Source organism: Panthera pardus, unplaced genomic scaffold (genome assembly GCF_024362965.1).
Source record: "Panthera pardus isolate Hobbes unplaced genomic scaffold, ASM2436296v1 HiC_scaffold_10, whole genome shotgun sequence".
Lineage (NCBI taxonomy): Eukaryota > Metazoa > Chordata > Mammalia > Carnivora > Felidae > Panthera > Panthera pardus.
The window spans coordinates 13,702,937-13,726,125 of NW_026526655.1; the positions used below are offsets into that span (position 1 = coordinate 13,702,937).

The 23,189-nt window shown below is 40.6% G+C and overlaps 1 protein-coding gene across 10 annotated transcripts in view; it reads left to right on the forward strand.

Moving 5' to 3' along the window:
* The window catches only part of DOCK10 (dedicator of cytokinesis 10), a 266,202-nt gene that overhangs the window by 224,070 nt on the left and 18,943 nt on the right, over nt 1–23,189 (forward strand). For 8 of the 10 annotated variants that reach the window (XM_053904308.1, XM_053904300.1, XM_053904301.1 and 5 more), the window contains exons 31-50: nt 99–143; nt 1,905–2,080; nt 2,206–2,322; nt 3,610–3,721; nt 4,443–4,564; nt 4,662–4,776; nt 4,868–4,934; nt 5,174–5,221; nt 6,054–6,155; nt 8,216–8,340; nt 9,615–9,727; nt 11,512–11,649; nt 12,312–12,494; nt 13,025–13,135; nt 15,366–15,581; nt 17,284–17,341; nt 17,662–17,760; nt 20,830–20,936; nt 22,396–22,518; nt 22,656–22,769. In XM_053904308.1, coding sequence (XP_053760283.1) covers nt 99–143; nt 1,905–2,080; nt 2,206–2,322; nt 3,610–3,721; nt 4,443–4,564; nt 4,662–4,776; nt 4,868–4,934; nt 5,174–5,221; nt 6,054–6,155; nt 8,216–8,340; nt 9,615–9,727; nt 11,512–11,649; nt 12,312–12,494; nt 13,025–13,135; nt 15,366–15,581; nt 17,284–17,341; nt 17,662–17,760; nt 20,830–20,936; nt 22,396–22,518; nt 22,656–22,769 — 2,291 coding nt within the window. The remainder of the gene's footprint in view (nt 1–98; nt 144–1,904; nt 2,081–2,205; nt 2,323–3,609; nt 3,722–4,442; nt 4,565–4,661; nt 4,777–4,867; nt 4,935–5,173; nt 5,222–6,053; nt 6,156–8,215; nt 8,341–9,614; nt 9,728–11,511; nt 11,650–12,311; nt 12,495–13,024; nt 13,136–15,365; nt 15,582–17,283; nt 17,342–17,661; nt 17,761–20,829; nt 20,937–22,395; nt 22,519–22,655; nt 22,770–23,189) is intronic. The other 2 variants (XM_053904299.1, XM_019445771.2) reach the window with 2 other exon arrangements.

Genomic DNA, 23,189 nt, shown 5'->3' on the forward strand with positions numbered 1-23,189 from the left:
TAGGATAATACAGTTTTTCAGTATAAATTACCCATAGTTCATGAATATAACGTGTATGTATGTGTATATCTTAACTTATTTATTTATATTAAATCCAGATCCCTTGACGCCTTCAGAATCAACTCAAGAGTTACATGCATCAGGTAAATAATTATGTTTTATATTAGATTCTCTAAGCATCAATAAGTACATCATAATCTGATAATATTGATTGGTATACATACCACAAATTTCCAGATGCCATTTCCGGATGCCAAAAATAGTCAGGTGTTTAATATCATACAAAGTTGTCAACAAGCTGACTGAACTGTTCTCTTGTCACAGATAATTAAATGCTTCCCCAACTTGAATTCTTTCATAGTTTATTCTCCAGAGTTTGACATTTTTTTTTAATTTCCCAAATCATCTGAAATTTTCTTAGGGTACCTCATAAATAAAATTCCTTGATACATGTCATAACATTATTGTTCATAGTGTAACTAGCTTTATATATTTCTGTCAACACACCACAGCCTGGTTTTTCAGCTAGTTTCTCAAGATTGAGGTTGATTATTATTTTTGCTTGAATTAGGTTCATAACTTAAAATAGTCTGGGCAAAACTTTTCTCTAGTTTTAGGTTGGCAATTACAAAGTTTTGTTCCACTTGTGGCCCCTCACGAGTACTCACTATTTCGTGGAGAAATATTTTAAACCTAACTAAGTCCTTGGACCTCTATCTCCTGACCCTCCCATTCCCTGCTTTTCCACATCCAGTGGCATTTTCATGGACTACAAAACTCCTTATGTTTAATTTGCCCCTAGTCAATCATGGACTGGAATATTCCAAGAGATCATTACATCTAACGGGTAACCGCGAGGATTCACGGACATAACACCTCTACGGTGCTTAGCCTAGTGTTGGCACTCAGTGCATGTTCCAGAAATGGGTGCTGGTCCTGTTGTTAACAGTTACATTTAGGAAGGACATTGGACAACTCTTACTGGAAATTTTGACGTTCCAATTTCTCCCTGATTCGGGCACAAAATTTTGCAGCCCCGTTTGGTTTCCCTCTCCTTTCTCCTTCACGTCCTTCAGCCAACTTACCCTGGTAATTTTTCTTCTACAACTCGGGTCCTTCTGTTCCATCCCAGGCACATCTCACTTCTTCCCTCCCTGCCTTGTGGCCGAGCCTCCCGTATTATAGCCCGCTCCCCACATTTCCCCCACAGAATGACTCATTTATGTCCTGTCACCATGTGAACAAATGAATAAGCACAGGTCTGATCAGGCCGCCGATCTCAATGCCATTGGCGACTTCACGCTTTCTACAGAATTCGATGCCAAATGGAGGATCCCAGGTGCCAGCTAAAGAATGTGTGCTTTAGTCTCTCCATCACCCAGCCCCAAGTGCCCCTCGAGTCTCAATCCCCACCCCCTCCTTGGCTGCCGTGCTGACTGGCGCCCCCCAACCTGTGTTTCCCACACACTGACACACTGTGGGTCTTCAGAAATCTGTGCCATGGAACCTTTGTCCTCCCAACCTCTTCTCTTCCACCCACACCCCCCCCCCCACCACCTCCATTGGCTCCGGGCCCCCTGCACCTCCGACCTTCAGCAGCCTCAAAGGCCCCTCTCAACATCTTCCCGCCAGTGACGTCTCCTGATTCTTCCAGACAGAAAGTGAGCTCTTCTCCTCTCAGCTCCTGTAACACTGTAGACACGCTACTCATGGAATTTGACTATTGGTAGCAGTATACTCTCCCTCATTTCTCCTCTCTGTAGCGAGACTGCTGTAGCGAGACTACTGTTACTGAACCCCTCCCCGGTAGTGAGAGAGGTTGATGGTGGTTGGATAAACCTTTCTCGATTACAGAGTGATCCTTTGACTTTCAATCACATGCCCGCTTTACTCTCCTCCCAAAGATATGCCTGAATATTCGGTCACGAATGAATTTTGCCGCAAACACTTCTTAATTGGAATTCTACTTCGAGAAGTTGGCTTTGCCCTGCAAGAAGACCAAGACATCAGGCACTCAGCTTTAGCTGTCCTAAAAAATCTAATGGCTAAGCATTCCTTTGATGATCGATACAGAGAACCCGTGAGTGATTTTCTTTTCTCTCTTCCCTAAACACCATTTAATGGCTCACTGCATTAAATGCATATCAAACCTACAGTCTATTGATTTTTATGCGAATCATTTCTCTCGGCCACCTTCCCACCTAGGAGAAACAGGCCCAGATAGCAAGTTTATACATGCCCCTGTATGGCATGCTTCTGGACAATATGCCAAGGATTTACCTGAAGGACTTATATCCTTTTACCGTCAACACATCCAATCAAGTAAGTTTACAGACTATTTCAAATGTGCATTTTAACCAAGAGTTCACCCACTTTTTGCCCTGGATAGCCATCTTCCCCCACCCATGAGCAAACAGAACACTGCCGCTAGCTATTTTGAGACGTCCACGTCAGTCTCCTTTGTTCCGGATTGGTCCCTGGAGCCTTCTGCCTCATCCACGTAGTCGACATTTGGGTTTCACTGTCCTCTCTTCTCTGTATCCACCCCCCAGTTCTGTCCAGTTTTTACCAGGTTCCTCTGTCGCGTGCACGGCCCCATCCTCAGTGCGCACCCTCTCCCCCTGCCACCTTTCCGCACGGGCTTTGTGACCACCTGGTGTTAGGGTAGCGGAGGGCCTCAGTCACACCCCAGGAGTGGCCTGTTTGTCCTCCCTCCTCCACTGAGCCACCGTCGTGGTCACACAACAGGCCATGTGACACCAGATGCCTGTTTTCACGTCCTGCATGAATTAATCCGCTGCTGAATGCATGATATTACTCTCTCGAGGTTAGGAGCTAGGCCTTTGGAATGCTCTTTAGAGGAAGACCTTGTGTTCATAGCAGCGACATCAGTTACTAACAATGTAACCTTCGATAAGTCATCCAGTGTCTTTATTTTTTTTTTAGTGTTTATTGATTTTTAAGAGAGAGAATGTGGGTGGGGGAAGGGCGGGGGGGAGGGACAGAGGATCTGAAGCGAGCTCTGCATTGACAGCAGAAAGCCTGGTGCAGGGCTGGAACTCACAGACTGTGAGATCATGACCTGAGCTGAAGTCAGACATTCAACTGACTAAGCCACCCAGGCGTGTCTATCCAGCCTCTTTAAACCTCTGCTTTCTTATTTATAGAGTCGGATAGAATTCCTACATTACAGGATTCTTAGGAGGATTAAATTCTCTAGTAGAAAACACTAGGCCTAGAGACTGGTACATAATAAGTATTTGGAATTAGCTTTTAGTAATAGTAATATACATAAGATAACTCATGATAATCTAGAGTATCATCCATAAAACAACAGTAGCCATTCCAACCAGTTTATAGCTAAAAGATAGTTTCTACTACATGGTGAAAAAAAAAAAAAAACAATCACATAAAAAGTCAAAATGTGACTAAGAGTATGGTTGTGACTGTATTCATTTTCATTGCTTGCTTTGGCAGAAGACCTTTGCTGGAATATAAAAGATCAGATCAGACATCATCAAATTCAAAGTGTAACAAAGAAGGCATATGTGGGTTTACAATGTTGAAATGTGGCGATTCCCATTAATCTCTTCTGTGCTTCGAATACAGGGGTCTAGAGATGACCTCAGCACCAATGGAGGATTTCACAGCCAGTCAGCTATGAAACATGCAAATTCTATGGATACATCATTTTCTAAAGATGTTTTAAATTCCATAGCAGGTACTTAAGACCTTGCAAAAACACTTGTGTTTAACTCTCTTCCATGTTTATATGACATATCATTGTGCTTTTTACCCACTCCATAATCCAGTATGCATAATTGCTGTATGTCAAAGTACACTCTATTTATAGAGCTAAAGAGTCTCTCTACATATTTCTTGGAAGCTCATCCAGGGGCTTCCTCTTCTACTTAGCATTCAGTTTTACTTGGCTCAAAGAGCAATCTACTCAGACGTTACCAAAATATTTCATTCTGGAAACAATCTTTTAAGTTTTCATTGCATACAACCTTTTAAAATATAATAGCCCCAACAACTTCGGAATTTATTTTTAAGAACTATTTTGGAAACGTCATCTTAATTTCTTATAAACTGTCAAAACTTGAAAGCTTCTCCCCGCAAAGCATCCTTATGAACTTGCATGAAAGCGTTTTTAAAAGAGAACCTTTCAAAAGCCGTTTAAGAAATCAAAGGAACAAGCTTTACCTTATTTCCATTTATACTGGTCTAAATTTCCCTAAATCCTTAAGGCTGGCACGGCCACCGTGATCGTTCTTAAAATGTCACATGTCTTCAATGGCAATTCCAGACTCTATCATGTCAGCCTTCCCCAGTGCTCCTACCACCTCAATGATCAACATCTTTTTGGGTCATCGTTTTAGTTCTGTGTGTGTGCCCATTACATCTCATTACCATCTGTGTGCTGTGGCTTGTGTTTGCAGCATTTTCATCAATAGCTATTTCTACAGTAAACCATGCTGACTCCAGAGCATCCCTGGCAAGTCTTGACTCCAACCCAAGCACCAATGAGAAGAGCAGCGAGAAAACAGACAACTGCGAAAAGGTGGGGCTTCTCCTCCAGTTACCCAGCACCTGGAGAGCCAGCGCCCCCCCCCACCCCGCCTCGCTAATTCAGTCTTTCTTGGTTCTTCCGTTCCTAGATCCCTAGACCCTTGTCTTTGATAGGGTCAACCCTTCGATTTGACAAGTTAGATCAAGCAGAAACCAGGAGCCTTCTCATGTGCTTTCTTCACATTATGAAGACAATTTCAGAGGGTAAAGAGAGAGCCCTTGAAAATTAAAATTTTTAAAAAGGAAAAAAAATTGAATTTCCGAGAGTCTCATGCTACATGGTGTTTCCTTCCAGAGACGCTGATTGCCTACTGGCAAAGAGCACCCAGTCCAGAGGTGTCTGACTTCTTCAGCATCTTGGAGTAAGTTATAGAGTTGATTTGTTAACCTGTTTTTTCTGGAAGCTTCAAAATGGTTCAGTATACCATCCTTCATTCTAAGGACCCATATGTCCTTAGAATGTCCTACTATCTATCAGTAGTAGTCATGAATAAAATATGCATAAAATCATCTTTTCTTTTAATGTACTTCTTAAATGAACAGTTTGTATAAACAAAAGAACATGAATAATTGGAATGTGACCTTTTCTTTTCCTTTCTAGTGTTTGTCTTCAAAATTTCAGATACCTAGGAAGACGCAATATAATAAGGTAACAATTTTTAAATTCCACGAAGTTAGTCTGATCTTTAAAAAAATATGGCATCTATTAATGTATATCAGGTTAGACTTCAAGGTATATGTTAGAAATCTTAAGGTGCACATAAGGATCGTAAGGTTGACCTCAGAGTAGACGTAGAAGTTTGACACTTGCCATGTACTCATCATAGATCTAGGACTAGTTAAAAGCTGTCTAGGGAGAAAAGCACAAAACATACATTTCTAAAAGGAAGCCACATTTCCTGTATCGTCCGAGCTAATTTATCTATCATTTTGCATGGATGTAATGTAGAAGATTCCTATGAACCTTCTACATCCAATGTGAATACATCCAATGTGAATAAGTGACAGGAATAAAAGGTACAGCACAGGGAATACAGTCAGTGGTTTTGTGGTTTGGGGACTTATGGTGAGTGCAACATACATAGACTTGTCAAATCACTATGTTGTACACATGAAACTAAATATAACGTTGTGTGTCAACTGTACTTAAGGAAGAAAGAAAGAAAGAAAGAAAGAAAGAAAGAAAGAAAGAAAGAAAGAAAGAAAGAAAGAAAGAAAGAAAGAATATACTCCCAGTAAGCTGAAAAGAAAAATTAATCTAGAATAACTTTGTGTTGACATTGTTTTCTCATGAGAGACCACGAAGCCCCCAGCACTTTCGCTAAACCCCCGTTTCCCATTCCCAAAAGATGATGTGATTTTATCTTTCATAGCACGCAGACTATTTCGTTGTTCAGTAGTCGTGTTGCCAGTGGCCGGTCTTTATTTAAAAATAAATTACAAATACTGAACTGTGATTAAAACCTCAGTTTCCCTTGCAGGAAAATTGCTGCGGCATTTAAATTTGTGCAGTCCACCCAGAACAATGGAACTCTCAAAGGATCTAACCCTTCCTGCCAAACATCAGGTCCCTTGCCACAATGGTAATGTCGCATTTGCTTGATATTTGTAATCATATTGTGTTTACGCATATGTGTGTGTGTGTGTGTGTGTGTGTGTGTGTGCGTGTGGAGGGATACGGATGCTTCCACATGTGCATGCACAAGCAGGCACATGCATATGTATGTATGCATACACTTCAAACCACATGCAGAAACTCTCCTCTATCTGCTCCGCTAGCTTGTGAAAACCTAAGAGTCAAGGATTATGACTTATTTATGTGCCCTTGGGGCACAATGCCATGCAGTGGATGGAGGTTAATAGTACCCTAATTTAACTGAGCCCGAAAAGACATCATTCCAATAAACGACTCATTTAATGTTTGCTAACCTCCTAGTGACATACCAAATGTGAGGTCGTATCTCCCCATACCTTTCAGTCATTGTAATACATTAGCAGTGTCCTCAGAGCTAAAATTGTTTTTTATCTATTTATTTTTTTCATGTTTATTTATTTTTGAGAACGAGAGAGACAGAGTGCAAGTGGGGGAGGTGCAGAGAGAGGGGGAGACACAGAATCCAAAGCCGGCTCCAGGCTCTGAGATTTCAGCACAGAGCCCGACACGGGGCTTGTACCCACAAACCGCAAGATCGTGACGTGAGCCGAAGTCAGACGCTTAACTGACTGAGCCACCAGGTGCCCCTAAAATTGTTTTTGAAAGGGTCACAAGCAGTGAGGAAACATGGATGGCTCCATAAGCTCGTGTTCGATTTCCTAGTCATTATACCGGTTTGACTAGCACATAGGGCCTGGAGTCATCCTTTATGAACCTACCCTGTGGGAGGATTTTGCCCTGAAATCCTACTTTAAATCTCCCCTGAGTCTCATAAATAAGAATTCTTTGCTAAAATTTTCTCCAGTTTGATTTATTCTTCCCAAAGTTACCATAATAATATGTAATATGAAAATGGCTATATTTTAGAAAGAATTTCAGAAATAAGAAAGTAGTATATAACCAAAAAACCATGGAGTAAGTTTTGCCTCTTAGTCCATAGGGACTCCTCGAAGTTGCCCCTTGTGTGAAAGCAAATGAGAAAATGTAATAGGCGTGTTTTCCAAATGGTAATAGGAGAGAAGACTATCAACAATGACTTTCTGCCTTTAAAGACAATAGTAAGGTACCTGAGGTCACTGCAGTTTTGTTGACTTTTGGTGGGTTAAATTGCAGGCTTCTTCCTGAACCATCTAGACACGTCTTGGCCATTCCTACCCCTCCCCTCCTAGGCACCAGGATTTTTCCTCCAGAAGCTCCAGACCAAAATAGACCCAAAACCTGGAATAAATCAGTCCCAAAGGTCCAAGCCATACAAGCCAGAACTCATTTTTTCTTGTAGCTCCAGGGCTCCCCTAACTACTGAAAACCAAAGCTAGGTCTTCTGGGCCTCGATCCATCCAGAGCATTTGATGTGGTCAAAACCAAATAACCCCTTGAAAAGGATGACCAAGAGAAAACCATTGCCTCCTCTATAGGCTTGACTCTTCAGGGTATCTCTTATTGCCTACTTTACTCAAAAAAAAAAATGTTTTATTGCCTTGGCCAAATGATAGTGGAAATGAAAGTCCAGAATGGGAAGTGTCTTTACTCCCACATAACACTGGCTCTTTCCACCAGGTGGGACTGCCAAGGAGACATTGAATGAGAGCTGTTGCAGACCATTATCATCATCCTGGGAATGTAGCTGCACCAGGGTCCCCCCCCCCCCCCGCCAGCTCTCTCCCCTACAAGGATGGAATACCATGGAATTCCCATGAAATCTCATGATTTCATTAAATAATAGTGAATATGCTTGTTCAGGCTTAGTATCTATTATTCTTCTATTACCCTTTGGTACCGCGCATCCTTCTGAACCCTTTTTTGGCTTAAATAAAACCTCTCCAAAAGCACTCTTAAAAGTCCCTTTGATCATGTCTCCTGTAATTAATATTTTTCATAAAACATCTCTGGGTAAAAGTTGTTTATATTTGACTCAGTCTAGAATTTTTGAATGAACATTTGTATCTCATCTCTCTCGTGCTATAACCTATCTTCTTATGTAATTTTCAGGATGCATACCACGTCCGCTCACGAAGGACATAAGCAGCACCGCTCACAAACTTTACCTATAATTCGAGGCAAAAATGCACTTTCTAACCCCAAACTTTTACAGATGTTAGACAATACCATGTCCAGTAAGTAAACGAGAAATAATAGGACCGAGACGGCTAGGGGTGTTTCTCTAGATGCGTGGAAGACATTAAATGCGTTAGAATGTTTCAGAAACGTAAGGGATGTTAGTGTGTTACTGAGACCGTTACTTTTCAGGCTTGCTGTAGCCCAGGGAATTTTTCTCAGAGGAAAAAGGTCAGCAGAGAGGGAGTTTAAAAATTGAAGTGTCCTTATAAGAAAGGAAACAGGCAAATCTCTCAGGATAATGTGCTCCATGTAGCTCCTCTGATGTCAGGTGGATTTGCTATTGTGAGGGTTATGGGGACCTCTGTCAACCAGACTATTACTGTCTGCTGTTTGGGACGAGGAGAGAGTTGTCCATGTCCTAGAAGCACTAAGTGTGATATATTGAACCCGGTGATGCACACATTCCAGCTTGTGAATGAGGAAAAAATGGAGCCCAGTGTTCTGTATTGTGTACATGTTAGTGGTTAGGGACATGTGACCAAAGGCAGATGCCTTCACCTATGAATGTATTTAGGGCCTTTAATGGCCACTCATGCACACTGTCCACTGAGACTATACATTTAGTCTATTAGACTGGGAGCCTAAAACTTGCCCCAGACTGAGTATGAAAGGACTATGACTCTGTCAATGCCTAAATCAACGGAAAAGAAGTAAGAAATAATGGCAAATGGGTCACTCTTGTCTACAGCTGACATATGAAAAGGGCCTACACTCTTAGTTTGAGTGGCTACAAGAGAATTGTCTGGGAGGCTTAAACAACAAACATTTATTTCTTATGGTTCTGGAGGGTGGGAGGTCCAAGGTCAAGGTACCAACAGATTTGATGTCTGATGAGAAGCCTTTTTCCTGGTTTGCAGATGGCCACCTTCTTCTTGTGTCCTCATGACAAAGAGAAAGGCTCCCTTTCTGGTGCCTCTTTTTATAAGAGCACGAACCCATTCATGAGGGCTCCGCCCTCACGAGCTAATTACCTCTCAAATATCCCATCTCCAAATACCATCACACTGGGGATTAGGGCTTCAACACGGGAATTTGGGGCAACACAAACATTTAGTCTATAGGATGTGTTAAAGCCTCTGTCTTTAGACGGACAGTCTTTAGTTTTTGATTCAGCCAATAAGGTAATTGAACCAACCAAAGCACTTTGATTTCATAAATTATTTATCAAAACACCAGAAAACAGTGAAAATGTTATAATAGAAGAAAGCCCTTTATGGAATACAAAGAATTTTCTTAGACATTTATGTATGTTCTACTTCATGTTTTGTAGGCAACTCCAATGAAATAGACATCATGCACCATGTGGACACAGAGGCCAATATAGCTACAGAGGTGTGCCTGACTATCCTAGACCTGCTATCACTCTTCACCCAGACTCACCAGGTAAGTGTGACTATAACATCTTCTGCAACATGATAAAACGGGAGGTGGAAAAGTCATGGGAAGTCGAGAACAAAAAATATTTTACTGGGGCACCTGGGTGGCTCATTCAGTTAAGTGTCCGACTTTGGCTCAGGTCTATGAGTTTGAGCCCTGCTTCGGGCTCTGTGCTGACAGCCCAGAGCCTGGAGCCCGTTTCAGATTCTGTGTCTCTCTCTCTCTCTCTCTCTGTCCCCTCCCCTGCTCACGCTCTGTCTCTCTCTCCTTCAAAGATAAATAAACATTTTTTTAAATTTAATATTTTATGAAATCAATTAAAGTTACATAAATCGGCCTAAGTGTCAGTGGAAAAAGTTTTACAACTGAGACTCAGAGTTTATCAGAAGTTGACTAATGCTCAAATGATAGACATACATATGTATTTCGCTATTGTCAAATAATAAATATTCTTCTTTGCTTCTCCTGCTTCACCCTCAGGCAAGCCGAGCTGACTGAGAGTGGGACTCCACTTTTTCAGACTCAGGGGGAGAGACAAATGATGGCTAGATCCAACAGACTAATAATGCTGAGCGTCTTTTCGTGTGCTTATTTGTCATCTGTATATCTTTGGTGAAAATAATACCTACATAGTGGTAGAATGACTTAAGTTAAAAAGACTGACCATACCACGTTTTGGCAAGGGTATGAAAAAACTGGAACTCTTATCCACCAATGGCGGGCATGCAAACACTCTGGAAAACAGTACGGCAGTCTAAAAAGTTAAACGTGTGTCCGTTATGCGACCGGCCATTCCAATACTAAGCATTTACCCAGGAGAAATAAAAGCATTTGGTCACAAAAACCTGTGTACACAAATGTTCATACAAGCCTTATTTTTAATAAGTGATGAAAACAGCCTAAGTGTACATCAACAGGTGAATGGATTTAAAAAATGGTGGTATATCCATACAATAGAACGCTGCTCAGTTACGCTCGGTTACTGTTTGATGCCATTTATATAAAATTTAATAAACTCAAACTATAGAAACTGTATGCCAGTTATACCTCAATAAAGATATTTGGAATATTAGCTCAACCTAATGAGCTTACAGATGTTCGGGGTTGAAGTACGAACGGCTGGATCCATTGAATAACGTCTACACCAAACACAATGATTATGCCAAAAAATCCCTGCTTTCAGGAAAAGTGTCAGCATGGTGGTAGAAAAAAAAACAAACACCATATTTTAAGTCTTTATTACTCAGTGCAAATGTCAGTCAAATCTCAGACATCTTAAAGGCCCTACCGATGCCTACGAGGACGTGCGTCTCTGTGACCCCGTCTCCTGCCTCTGTCCCGATCTCACCCCATGCTCTGCTCAGGCTCCTCTGCCCTTTGTTTTCTCAACTTTGAACTCATAAGCTTCTTCCCAACTCATATCCCTGGTACTAGCTGCTTCTCTCTTCTTGGGTAGTCCCTTCAGATCTGCCCATAGCCAATTCCTTCAGCTCACGTGTGAGTTCATCCATTAGAGGGTCTTGGCTGCCCACCCTACCTAAAGTAATCCTTGCCCAAACCAGTTACTTTTTATTACATCGCATCATTCTGCTCTATTTTCTTATTTAGTAATTTTTTCCAATCCCTGCTGTGTAAGTTTCATTGGGAACATAGACCTTATCTTCTTATTCAACACTATCTCCATTGCCCAGAGTTGTGCCTACCACATAGTAGGCTCACAGTAAATATCTTTTGAAAGAATACAGGTGCCTTTTCACTCATCCTAAATAACTTCTGTGTGGAATTTCCAGAGACAACTCCAACAATCCGAATGTCAAAATTCCATGATGAAAAGGGTCTTTGACACCTACATGGTCTTTTTCCAAGTCAACCAGTCAGCCACAGCGCTGAAGCACGTGTTTGCCTCCTTGAGACTGTTTGTTTGCAAGGTAAGAGTTCTCCTGGTTCCAGTGAAAGCTCAGGAAAGGATGATAATAAACATGTGTTAATCCTGACATCTCTCAGTATGGAGGAAAGAAAGTCCGTTTCCTTCTATTTTGGCTTATTTGGTTTTATTAGAGTATTTTTATTGATTTTAATAAGCCATTTGATTCCTGGTCTTGACAGTTAACAGTCTTGACAACCTGTCTACTTGGATATCGAAAGGGAATAGTATTAACATGTAGCCATCTCCTGGGGGGATCCTCAGTATTTGTGACAGAGAGTCGGGGAAAATGCACGTCATCATCTGTGATCTCCATTCATGCCAAGTGAGGTTTCCACCTTAAAGTAGACACAGCTGCCAACTTTTGAGGATCCCTGTGGTTTTACAATGTTGGGTGAAGAGGAAACACTTTAAAGCTCTCATTCATTAGTTTCGGGTTGTCATCATTGGTGCCTGGGATACTTACCATGTAGAGAATGATTGTTTCTAGGAAAAAAAGAGAAATATTAATATGGACTTAAATAAATACAATTATATCTCTTCCACTTGCCTGGGTTAAAAAAAAAGGTGGGTTTGTTCTAAGGAATTTTAAAATGCAAGCAGAAACACAGCAAAATGAAGGCATGCCCCCCCCCCCACACTTAACCAACCGTTCTACCTCTATAGTTTCCTTCAGCGTTCTTTCAAGGGCCTGCCGACCTGTGTGGATCCTTCTGCTATGAAGTCCTAAAATGCTGTAACCACAGGTCACGGTCAACTCAGACAGAAGCATCAGCCCTTCTCTACTTTTTCATGAGGAAGAATTTTGAATTTAACAAGCAGAAGTCAATTGTCCGGTCCCACTTACAAGTAAGTGCTGCCAGTTTCCATTAATGCTGTTGTTAAAACCACTCTTCTGTTTCAGCATTGATAAAAGCCTCTAGGCCCCTGGGCAAGAGCAACCAACTCTTCTACTAGATTCCTCCTTAAAGAGACTCAACACACTCCACTCAGGTTCAGAGGAAGAGGGCAGCTGGGCAGAAATCAACACAGCCCATAATTCCACTTTTACTTTTCTTCTGCCAAGGAACAGAATCGAATAGAATACACAACTCAGGAAACCGTGACTATCTCTAGGATGCCAAACCCCACCAGATTCCAAATCCAGACATGTCTTCCTTTAAGGCATCCCAAGATTCCTGCAACCTTCTTTAAATATTTTAAATTATAGGAAACATCCTAGATTACGTGGCCTTCTGAAAATTTTAAGGCATAAAGATGCTATTCTTTGGACCCACAGGGAGGAATCAATGATACATTCATCCAATCCAGTGGGTTTCTTTAATATTACTATTTCTGAGTTAGTACCTTTGGAGTTTTCTTTTTCTCTTCTCTTCTAGCTTATCAAGGCTGTAAGCCAGTTAATCGCCGATGCTGGGATTGGAGGCTCTCGGTTTCAGCATTCCCTTGCAATTACCAACAATTTTGCTAATGGAGACAAGCAGATGAAAGTAAGAAATGCTTTATGGACATTTTCAAAGACTTGGGAATAAACTAAACTGGATTCTTTTGTGAAATATCCAAATCAAAAAAAAAAAAATTCCAAATTCTGTGTTTTGTGTATTGTGACTTAAACTGAGTGCTTACCTTGAGTTTGCTTGCTGAATTGCCAATCAGCTCTAACACTGTCAGTCTATCATCTGTCGCTTGGAATTTCCAAGACGGGTGGTTGAATGAGATATAACAAGAATACTAACCACAAGGGGCGCCGGGGCAGCTCATTGTTAAGGTTAAGCGTCCCACTTTGGATCAGGCCGTGATCTCACGGTTTGTGAGTTCAAGCCCCACGTCCCACATCGGGCTCTGTGCTGGCAGCTCAGAGCCTGGAGCCTGCGTCAGATTCTGTGTGCCCCCTCTCTCTGCCCCTCCCCCACTCATGCTCTGTCTCCCTCTCTCTCAAAAATAAATAAACATTAAACAATTTTACCAAAAATAAAAAAAGAATACTAACCACAAATATCCAGAAATACAGCGATTCTCTCATAATCCTATTGTAGGTCAAATGTATTTAATCTTTCTTTTAGAAATTTCTGAAGACTTCTCCTTTAATCACAGTACTGAAAAGTCCAGGGATCAGGGCCTGGCATTGGGCATGGCTGAACCCAGAAATTAAAATGTTTTCCCATTAATTCAAAAAGATATGTGCATCCCATGTTCATAACAGCATTATTTACAATACCCAAGGCATGGAAACAAGCTATGTGTCCACCCGTGAACGAATGGATAAAGCAGTTGTGGTGTATATATTCAATGGAATAGCAGTCAGCCATAAAATCTGAGGCAGTCCTACCAGTTGTGACCACATGAATGGACACTGAAGGCATTACACTAGGTGAAATAGGTCAAAGATAAACAAGTCCTGTATGATCTCACTTATATGTATAACCTTAAAAAAAAAAAAACTGAAAATCATGAAGAAAGAAATCAGACTCACGGGTATCAGAGGCAGGGTGGGGGTGAGGAAATTGGAGGAGAGTGGTGAAAAGGTATAAACTTCTAATTATAAGATAGATAAGTACTGGGGATGTCAGGTACAACATGAGGACTATAGCTAACATCGCTCTATGTTATATAGAAGAGGTAGTTCAGAGGGGCACCTGGGTGGCTCAGTCGGTTAAGCGTCTGACTTCGGCTCTGGTCACGATCTCATGGTTTGTGGGTTCGAGCCCCGCGTCGGGCTCTGTGCTGACAGCTCAGTGCCTGGAGCCTGCTTCGGATTCTGTGTCCCCCTCTCTCTCTGCCCCTCCCCTGCTCACACTCTGTCTCTCTCTCAAAAATATATAAACATAAAAGAAAAAAAAAAAAGAAGAGGTAGTTAAGAGAGAAAATCCTATGAGCTGTCATCGTAAGGGGAATTTTGTTTTCCTTTTTTCTTTTTTCTTTCTTGTCTCTATACTGCATCTATAGGAGAAGATGGCTGTTAGCTGAACCTATTGTGCCACTCCTTTCACAACACATGTCAATTAAACTGCTATGCTGTATGCCTTACATTTATATAGTGATGTATGACAGTTACTTCTGAACAAAACTGGAAAAAATGATTTGAATAAAAAAACCTTTAAAAATTAAAAAATAATGTTTTCACATCCCCTCCCTACTGCCTCTATTTTTACCTCTCTCTGTCTCTTAGTTCAATTTTCCTCTTTGTTTACTTCATTTACAAGCAGGATCTCCCCATGAGCGTACTTTCTCAGAAATTCTGAGGATATCGAAGTATCCTGTAAGTGGAAGAGGCACTTCATTCGATTGTGTCAGTTAAAGTCCCCAAACTGAACCTTGTTATCATATGCCCATCCCTAAACCAATCACTGGCTCGAGGGATCAAAGAATATGATTGGCCAGGTCAGGAACGTGGGCCACACCCTGGTGCCTGCGAAGGAAGTAGACCTTTCAAATCACATGACCCAGAGCCAGAGAGGAGAGCATCTCAAAGAACAATCAGGATGCTATTACTAGAAGAAGCTAGGGAAGCAGATAAGACGGAGTCTACTACAGTTCTTATGTTCAAACGTATACACAACCACAATACATAAGATGCGCGTATAAAGAAAGTACATGCTTATGAACAAGATAGAGAACGCATCAAACTGTGAGACGATGCCATAAATAATCGCATAACTTGAAGTAACTTATCTTAGGAATTTGAAACCGATAATGACCCAGCCTCTCTCTTTTCCAAAGAACAGCAACTTCCCAGCAGAGGTGAAAGATCTGACAAAACGTATAAGGACTGTTTTGATGGCCACAGCTCAGATGAAAGAGCATGAGAAGGACCCCGAGATGCTGGTGGATCTCCAGTACAGCCTGGCAAACTCCTATGCAAGCACCCCTGAGCTACGCAGGACCTGGCTGGAAAGCATGGCCAAGATTCACGCAAGAAACGGCGACTTATCCGAGGTGATTAGCAAAGGCTCAGTCCTTCTCCATTGGCATTGTCTCCTTTAGCGGGACGATTGGATTTTCATTTACAGTAGGATACCATATTTTCCCGCTCATCTAGATATGACCCGATTATATATTATGTGCATTAAATGTGCACATAGGATTCAAGAATTCCTGACTCCATGTAAATAAATGATACCAAGTAAAAGCCACAGTTGTTGGTATCAGCTGTAATTGGGATATGCAACGTAATTAGGATATGCAATGCAGAACTAAATGTTAAAAGCCTAAGACTAGGGAGGATGGTTGGAACGGTGTCTGGAAATTGAGAAACTGAGTTATGTAAGTTAATCTTCTGTGTTTTAAAACTTCTTCCCTGTAATTGGACTCGGATGGGGAAGCTTGCCTTCATAGTGAGTAATCTCAGGCTGGGGTAATCTGTCCTCATTTGCAGCTGGTCTTAACTGGTGATGGAAGTATTAACACTCTCACGAGCCCTGTGAGGAGAAGGCACTGTGTGAAGATTATAAATCAATAGCTAACTTTTCAATGTCCGTTTAAACACTGGGTGGCTTTTTATGTAGCAGTTCACAGCACCCAAGTGGTTTCTAGACACCAAATGGAAAAGTTTTGCCTTATTCTCAGAAATATGCCCCTTTGGGGAAGAGACCAAATTGTCCGGGATGGTCTTAAAACCCGAAGTTAAACCTGACGTTCTTCTAAACGCGTGTGAAGGATCCTGGGATAGAAAGAGAGCCAATCAGAAGCTGCGGTTGGAGGCAGTTTGATGGGACAAGAATGAGAAACTCCAGTTCCTTGGATTGCCCAGAAAATGGGGAAATCCCTCCATAAAACTTCAAGGGAAAAGCTGAAGTCATTTGGACCCTCAACAGGCCAAGTTCTAGTACCTGTTCAGCAATGCTCAAGGCTTTTCGGGAGATACTAGAGAACGTTAAGATGTCACCATATATTCTGGTTGGCGGGAGCACACATTACATTAGGCCACGCTATTTAATCACGCACCACCTTGTGAGGTGACCATCTTAAAGGCAGTAGAAATTCCAAGGGGGCCATTATTGGAAACAGAAAAGGTAAGAAGATAGCTTAATTTTATTTTCAGTTTAGATCCCGATACCGTAGCGTATAGTTTTAACAAGGAAAGAGAATTGGATTTTAAAATATATACATCAGGGGAGCCTGGATGGCTCAGTCGGCTAAGCATTCAACTCTTGGTTTAGGCTCAGGTCATGATCTCACGGTTTCTTGAGTTCATGTCCCGAGTTGGGCTCTGGGCTGACAACACGGAGTCGGCTTGGGATTCTCTCTCTCCCTCTCTCTCTGCCCCTCCCCCATTCATACTGTCTCTGTCTCTCTCAAAATAAATTAATTTATTTTAAAAAAATAATAATAAAATAAAATATCTACATTAGGCTTAAATAGGAAGGAAGGTAATTCTACAGAAAAATTCTTGAGGTCAGTTCATTCACCCACTTGAAGATAACACCCAGATAAGCACACAAACAAAACTTCCTGAATAGGCATTTTATTCTTGATTGTGAACGCTTTGGAAATCAGACTGATTCTTGTTTTTAACTCCGTCATTAGAAGGATTCCTCCATGTATCCTTACATGGAATACTGACTCATTTAGGAAGGTTAGAGCTGATTAGTCAGCTCTGTGCTGTGCCTTCCTCTAAAACCGTTCTTTTTTCTTACAGGCCGCTATGTGTTACATCCATATAGCTGCCCTCATTGCGGAATACCTGAAAAGAAAAGGTAAGACGACCGTGTGCAGGGAGAAACGTCCAGAAGTGACATGCTGAAGCCTAAATTAAAATTAACTTCTTGATTTTAGTATTAATCTCAGTTATGTTTCATTAAGTAACATTAATGGTCACAGATATTTTTAATTAGGCCGTACTTACCAATTTTAGCTTTCATGTCACTATCATGTTTAATCTGTCTACAAAAAGGCTAACTGGTCAGCTTCTTAGTTCAAAATGAGAATGTTTTATCGTTTACTGATTTATAGTCTCATAAGCTTGTATTAACACCAACCTGTAGCCATGTCTTAACCTCATCTTGCACTACCATAGGTTACTGGAAAATGGAAAAGATTTGCACACCACCCCTGCTCCCGGAGGATACCCATCCCTGTGATAACTACCCATTACTAACAGCTCCCAGCGGAGGAAGTGAGTGCTCTAACTCTCCCGCATAAGCTCCTTTACCCCCAGGGAACAGAGCAGAGCAAATCAAGTTGCCGCTTCAAGTTTACTTCGATGAAATTCTTAAATGTATATTCTTAGAAGCAAAAGCTATCCCAGACCTTCATAACTCACACTGTCAGAGTCTGAGGCTCCTACCATTCAGAAATCCATCCAAATTTATGAAGTTCAGAACCAAAAAGTTCTCAGCAAATAGAACTGCATCTTATCCAATATTTAGGATTATGAGTTATGGCCATATTTGCTTCCAATTTGCATACTAGTCTGCCCTTGGGATTTTATTCTAAAATTGTTTAAAATTGCAAGAGAAATCCATTTTAATCTTGAAATGTAAAAAAAAAACCTACTTGTTGAAAATAAGGAATGCCAAAAATATATATGCGGGACTATATAATCAACATGTTCCATTTCATTTTTATACAAAATTTTTTTAATGTGTATTTTATTTTTGAGAGAGAGAGAGACAGAGATAGAGACAGCAAGCAGAGGAGGGGCAGAGAGAGAGGGAGACACAGGATCCGATGCAGGCTCCAGGCTCTGACCTGTCCGCACAGAGCCTGACTCGAGGCTTGAACTCACGAACCGTGAGATTATGACCTGAGCTGAAGTCAGTGCTTAACTGACTGAGCCACCCAGGCGTCCCTCCATTTTGTTTTTTTAAAATGTTGCGGCGCCTGGGTGGCTCAGTCGGTTGAGCGTCCGACTTCAGCTCAGGTCATGATCTCACGATCCATGAGTTCGAGCCCCGCGTCGGGCTCTGGGCTGATGGCTCAGAGCCTGGAGCCTGCTTCAGATCCTGTGTCTCCCTCTCTCTGACCCTCCCCCGTTCATGCTCTGTCTCTCTCTCTGTCTCAAAAACAAATAAGCATTAAAAAAAATTTTTTTTAATGTTAACTGGTTCTGACAATTTACAACATATAATAATTTATAGCACTGATTTCCTTTAATTAAAAATATTTCCTCTTTAATGTTTGATGAAAGATTTTGTAACAATCACTAAAGAATTACTCTTTGCAAAAAATGGGGCAATATAGTTAATATATTTAATCTGTTTTCTATTGAAAAAGCTTGTTCAAACCCAAAGGATATGACCTGCAATCTACCTCATAACACTATCTTAACTTTCAAAATTCAGTGGAAAACTCAGTGTATGAAAAACACAAACAAATCCTTAGATCTGAAGATCAAAATAATTAAACGAAAGATAACTTGGACTTCAGTTACATATACATATTTAATGAATCCCTTATTTAATTAATTAACATAATCCCTTGTTCTAAAAATGCATATATTTTCTAAAGAATCTCAGTGGATTTTGCAAAAAGAACATATGAGCCAAGTTAACAAAGTGAACCGTGAGATAGTGAGGTCGCTTGTTCGAGGAGGAGGTCACACCTGGCATCGTGGCTTGTGTCCACGCTAAAATTCAGGGATCTTCCTGCCTGGCTCCACACTAACTATTCAGCTTCATTTTTATATACAAGTCATCAAAATTATCACTATTTTGTCTAACATACCCTTCACCCCCGCCTATTTTATATCGGAATCAGACCTATATATATCGTATCTATTTTATATCGTAATACAGCTCCGTAAAGACTATTTCAAATTCTAACAAAAAACAAAACTGAAGACACCTGATAAAACTAGGTGTCCGTTTGACAAATTGTGGAAACTTATATCCCAAAATTTTGCGTGAGACTTTAATATGAAAAAAATTTAAATACCGACTTTTAGCCCGGAGGTAGTACTGGACTATAACATATCCACTGGGAAAAGAATGTATTTGTTTAGTAAACTCTAAGGAAGGTGATTTTTTATGATGCACTAGCATATATTCATATCCATTGGCATATATCTGAAGTCCTCAATCTACTTTTACATTATGATGTTTCCAAGTCATAGGGATAGAGTATCCCTTCACTACAATGTGCAAATAACCAGAATACAGGCAAATATGAGCAACTCCAGAAAGTACAGCTATTACAAGGATCATCATCCTGCAAGAGATGTATCGTGACTTTCTCTGCTCTGTCGGGGATATATATGTCCCTGCTCCTCAGTTGTCAAATATTTTAATATATGTTTAATTACAGAAGGAATATTCTCATTTTTAAAAGTAGGGAAGTAGAATTTCTAATGCAAGAATTAGATTGCAGTAATTATCCTAATTATAATTTTTAGCACATTTTGGAGTGATAATTTAGTTACACAGCCAATGAGCTGATTATTAAAAATGGAAATATGTCACAAAAGTATCAGCTCGAATTCTACAAGCACCTGCTCCAGGTAAGGCCCCGCACTGGGCTCAGTAATGAAAGTACTATTATTACTGCCTCCTGTTTTCGAGTGAGAAAACCAAGAGAAGTGATACAGGCTGCCCTAGAGAGAGAGCATGGTGAGTTTGTGATGGGGCCAAAGTTCAAGGACTGGTCTGACAGTGTAAGCTGTGTCCCTGACTACTCAAATTCAGTTCCAGTCCCTCCTCTGGGGACATGGCCCATTATCAACTGTTTTTATATATTATCTGTAGAGCCAGATATGTTTGTTTTGATCTTGGTAGCCACGGTGCTAAGAAAATTTAAGGAAGTTTCTAGATAATGCAAAGGAGTGAAAATCAGCAAGTAATGAGCATTGTTTTCATAATGCACTGACCATACCAGCTGTTTGCTCAGTATTAATGTTTGCATCCCTTCAACCATCTTTTGAGATAGATAACTAACGTCTTCAGTTTGACAAATGGGAGAAACAGCCTCCACGAGGTTGGCTAAACTAGAATGTTGGAACTGTGTCTATCTACAAATTCTGTATTTTGTCCATGCCAGCTTCTAAAAGAAAATATGTCACCTGAAAAATGATACAAAATTAGAAAACAGGATCATTGGTTGCCTTGGAGAGAATATTTATCAACAGTCATAGTCTACCCATCTTGTTGACGGAGTGAGTTTTATTATGCTACCATGAAGAAAGGCATGCTCTATCCCAAACAGGATGTGGCTCAAATAATAATGTCTCATTTTGCTTGGTCCTCTCAAGGCATGTTCTCTATGGGCTGGCCAGCTTTTCTGAGCATTACACCAAATATTAAAGAAGAAGGAGCAATGAAAGAAGATTCGGGAATGGAAGACACACCATACAATGAGGTTGGATCAATATAATATAGTGCACAGTAACTGAGAAAACAGATGCGTTGAATTGTTACATTAAGCTAAATATGGAGGAGAAAATCTTATTCAGAAATCAAATAAAGTTACTCTAGAATATGACTTAGGCAAAATGAAAGGCAGGCTACAGTTCAGCTGAGAATAATAAATATCAGATTCCACTGATAAAGCATAATTTTTGATGACTACTTAAAACTAAACTTTACTTCTCTAAAATGGACCCAAATATGTCCTATCAGCTCTTCTATAAGATATAAAATCTCTAGTCCTTTGGTAAATACAGTAAGGGATACTGCAAATTTTGTGAGCTGGTCACAACTTTTTTTTTAATGCATTAGAAAGTGTATTTGTAAATACACTTGTACAGAAAGGCTCACTAGTTTCTGCAGAAAACCTTCTGATTTGCAAACCATGGTTATTTTTCATTAATTAAAGGAAGCTTTCTACTGATAATTACATTGCAATAATTCTGATGAAGAAAATAGAGCTTCTTCATCAAGTAAATAAAATATTTCATAAGCTAATTGTTTCTATCTTAATGTTACATCAATTGAAAAAAAAAGGATACAGAAAGCAAGTTTGGGGGCAGAGTTCAATTTAATTTTATAGATGGTTTTATATTAATTTAGTATACCTTGCAAATAAGCAATAAATGTAACTACATATTTAGATTAACTATTTCAGATAATGCTTCAGAGTCTTTTCTGCGAAGACACTGTTGAAAAGATTCCAACAAATAATTGACTTCCTTTAGGGAGTATATAATTTGATTCAGCTGAACATTTATTAGACCACTAGTATATGTGAGGTATTGAGTTAAGGTGGGGAGAAGAGCTAAATAACCCACAATTCTGGCTTTCAAAAAGTGTAGAATCTTGAGAAAGGCGAACGTTTTTCAGTTTAAGACCCATCAAGTATAAATATACGCAACTAAAGGAAAATAACTTCTTACGTGACAGTGGTTGGGATGAAGATGGAGTTTGGACAACCATTCAAAGACCCTAGAGTTTCTATAAAGGCTCAGGGCAGTGGAGAGCTCATGATCAGATGTACGTTTTAGAAAGCTGCCTGGAGAACAACACATAGGACGGACTGGAGTGCAAAATACATTACTAGCAGACCACTATGGGCGTTGGGGGGAAATGAACAGGGTTTTGATCCAAGGCAGTGACCGTGGAATGGAAAGAATGAGACAGACCTGAAGGCATTTCATAGATTCAAATTAGCAAGCTTGCAAGACTAAGTCAGTGATGGAAAAAGAAAGATCCAAGACACCACCATCCCGTCCAGGGTGGACGTAGATGCCAATAACAAAGATAGGAAACAGAGTAACCCCACTATGAGGAAAATTGACACTGTAACAGTTTTGAAAACCAGGTTCAGGGAGGAACCACAATGTTCATCGTGTTGAATCTCCTTCCGATTTGGGGAATTGCAGAAAATCCTGGTGGACCAGCTCTACCTGTGTGCGGAGTTTCTTTGGAAGTCTGAGCGATATGAACTCATCGCTGACGTCAACAAACCCATCATCGCTGTCTTTGAGAAGCAGAGAGACTTCAAGGTACGTTTTCTAAAGCCAGACGCTGGTTAAAATATCCTGCTCTAAATTGGTGATTTACTTACAGTTTTCAAACGTGGAAACTGCCTATTTTTTATGTCAGCATCATCGTCACGGAACTCTTTGATTTATGGTTTCAGAAATTATCAGATCTCTACTATGACATTCATCGGTCGTACCTAAAAGTTGCAGAGGTGGTGAACTCAGAGAAGAGGCTGTTCGGTCGCTACTATCGTGTAGCCTTTTACGGGCAGGTAAGTTTACCAGAAGCTCCGTGGCCTGGAAATTCTGTTAAACAACTAAACTTTATCTTTCATTCTCGATGAGACGGCTGACTCCATGTGCCAGGGGATCAAGAGGATGTGGGTGTGTCTACGTATATATGAGGATTTTTCTGGATACACCAGTCCTATGTTTGTCTACAAGAATGTACTGAACTGGGAGACAAATAGAGAAATCCATGGGCCTTAGTACAGATCGAGTTGAAACCAATGATTTCTAACTTTTTAGAGAAAGAGGACACTTATTTTTCAGCATCCTGAGCTGAGCCACCCAGGCACCCCGAACATTCCGTTTTTTTCATTTTCACAGTTGCGATGACTCCTCCTGCCCTCTCATTTCCTTTTCTTCCCTCCCCTCAGGGTTGCCTATAACTTCGTTTTCTCCTCAGAATC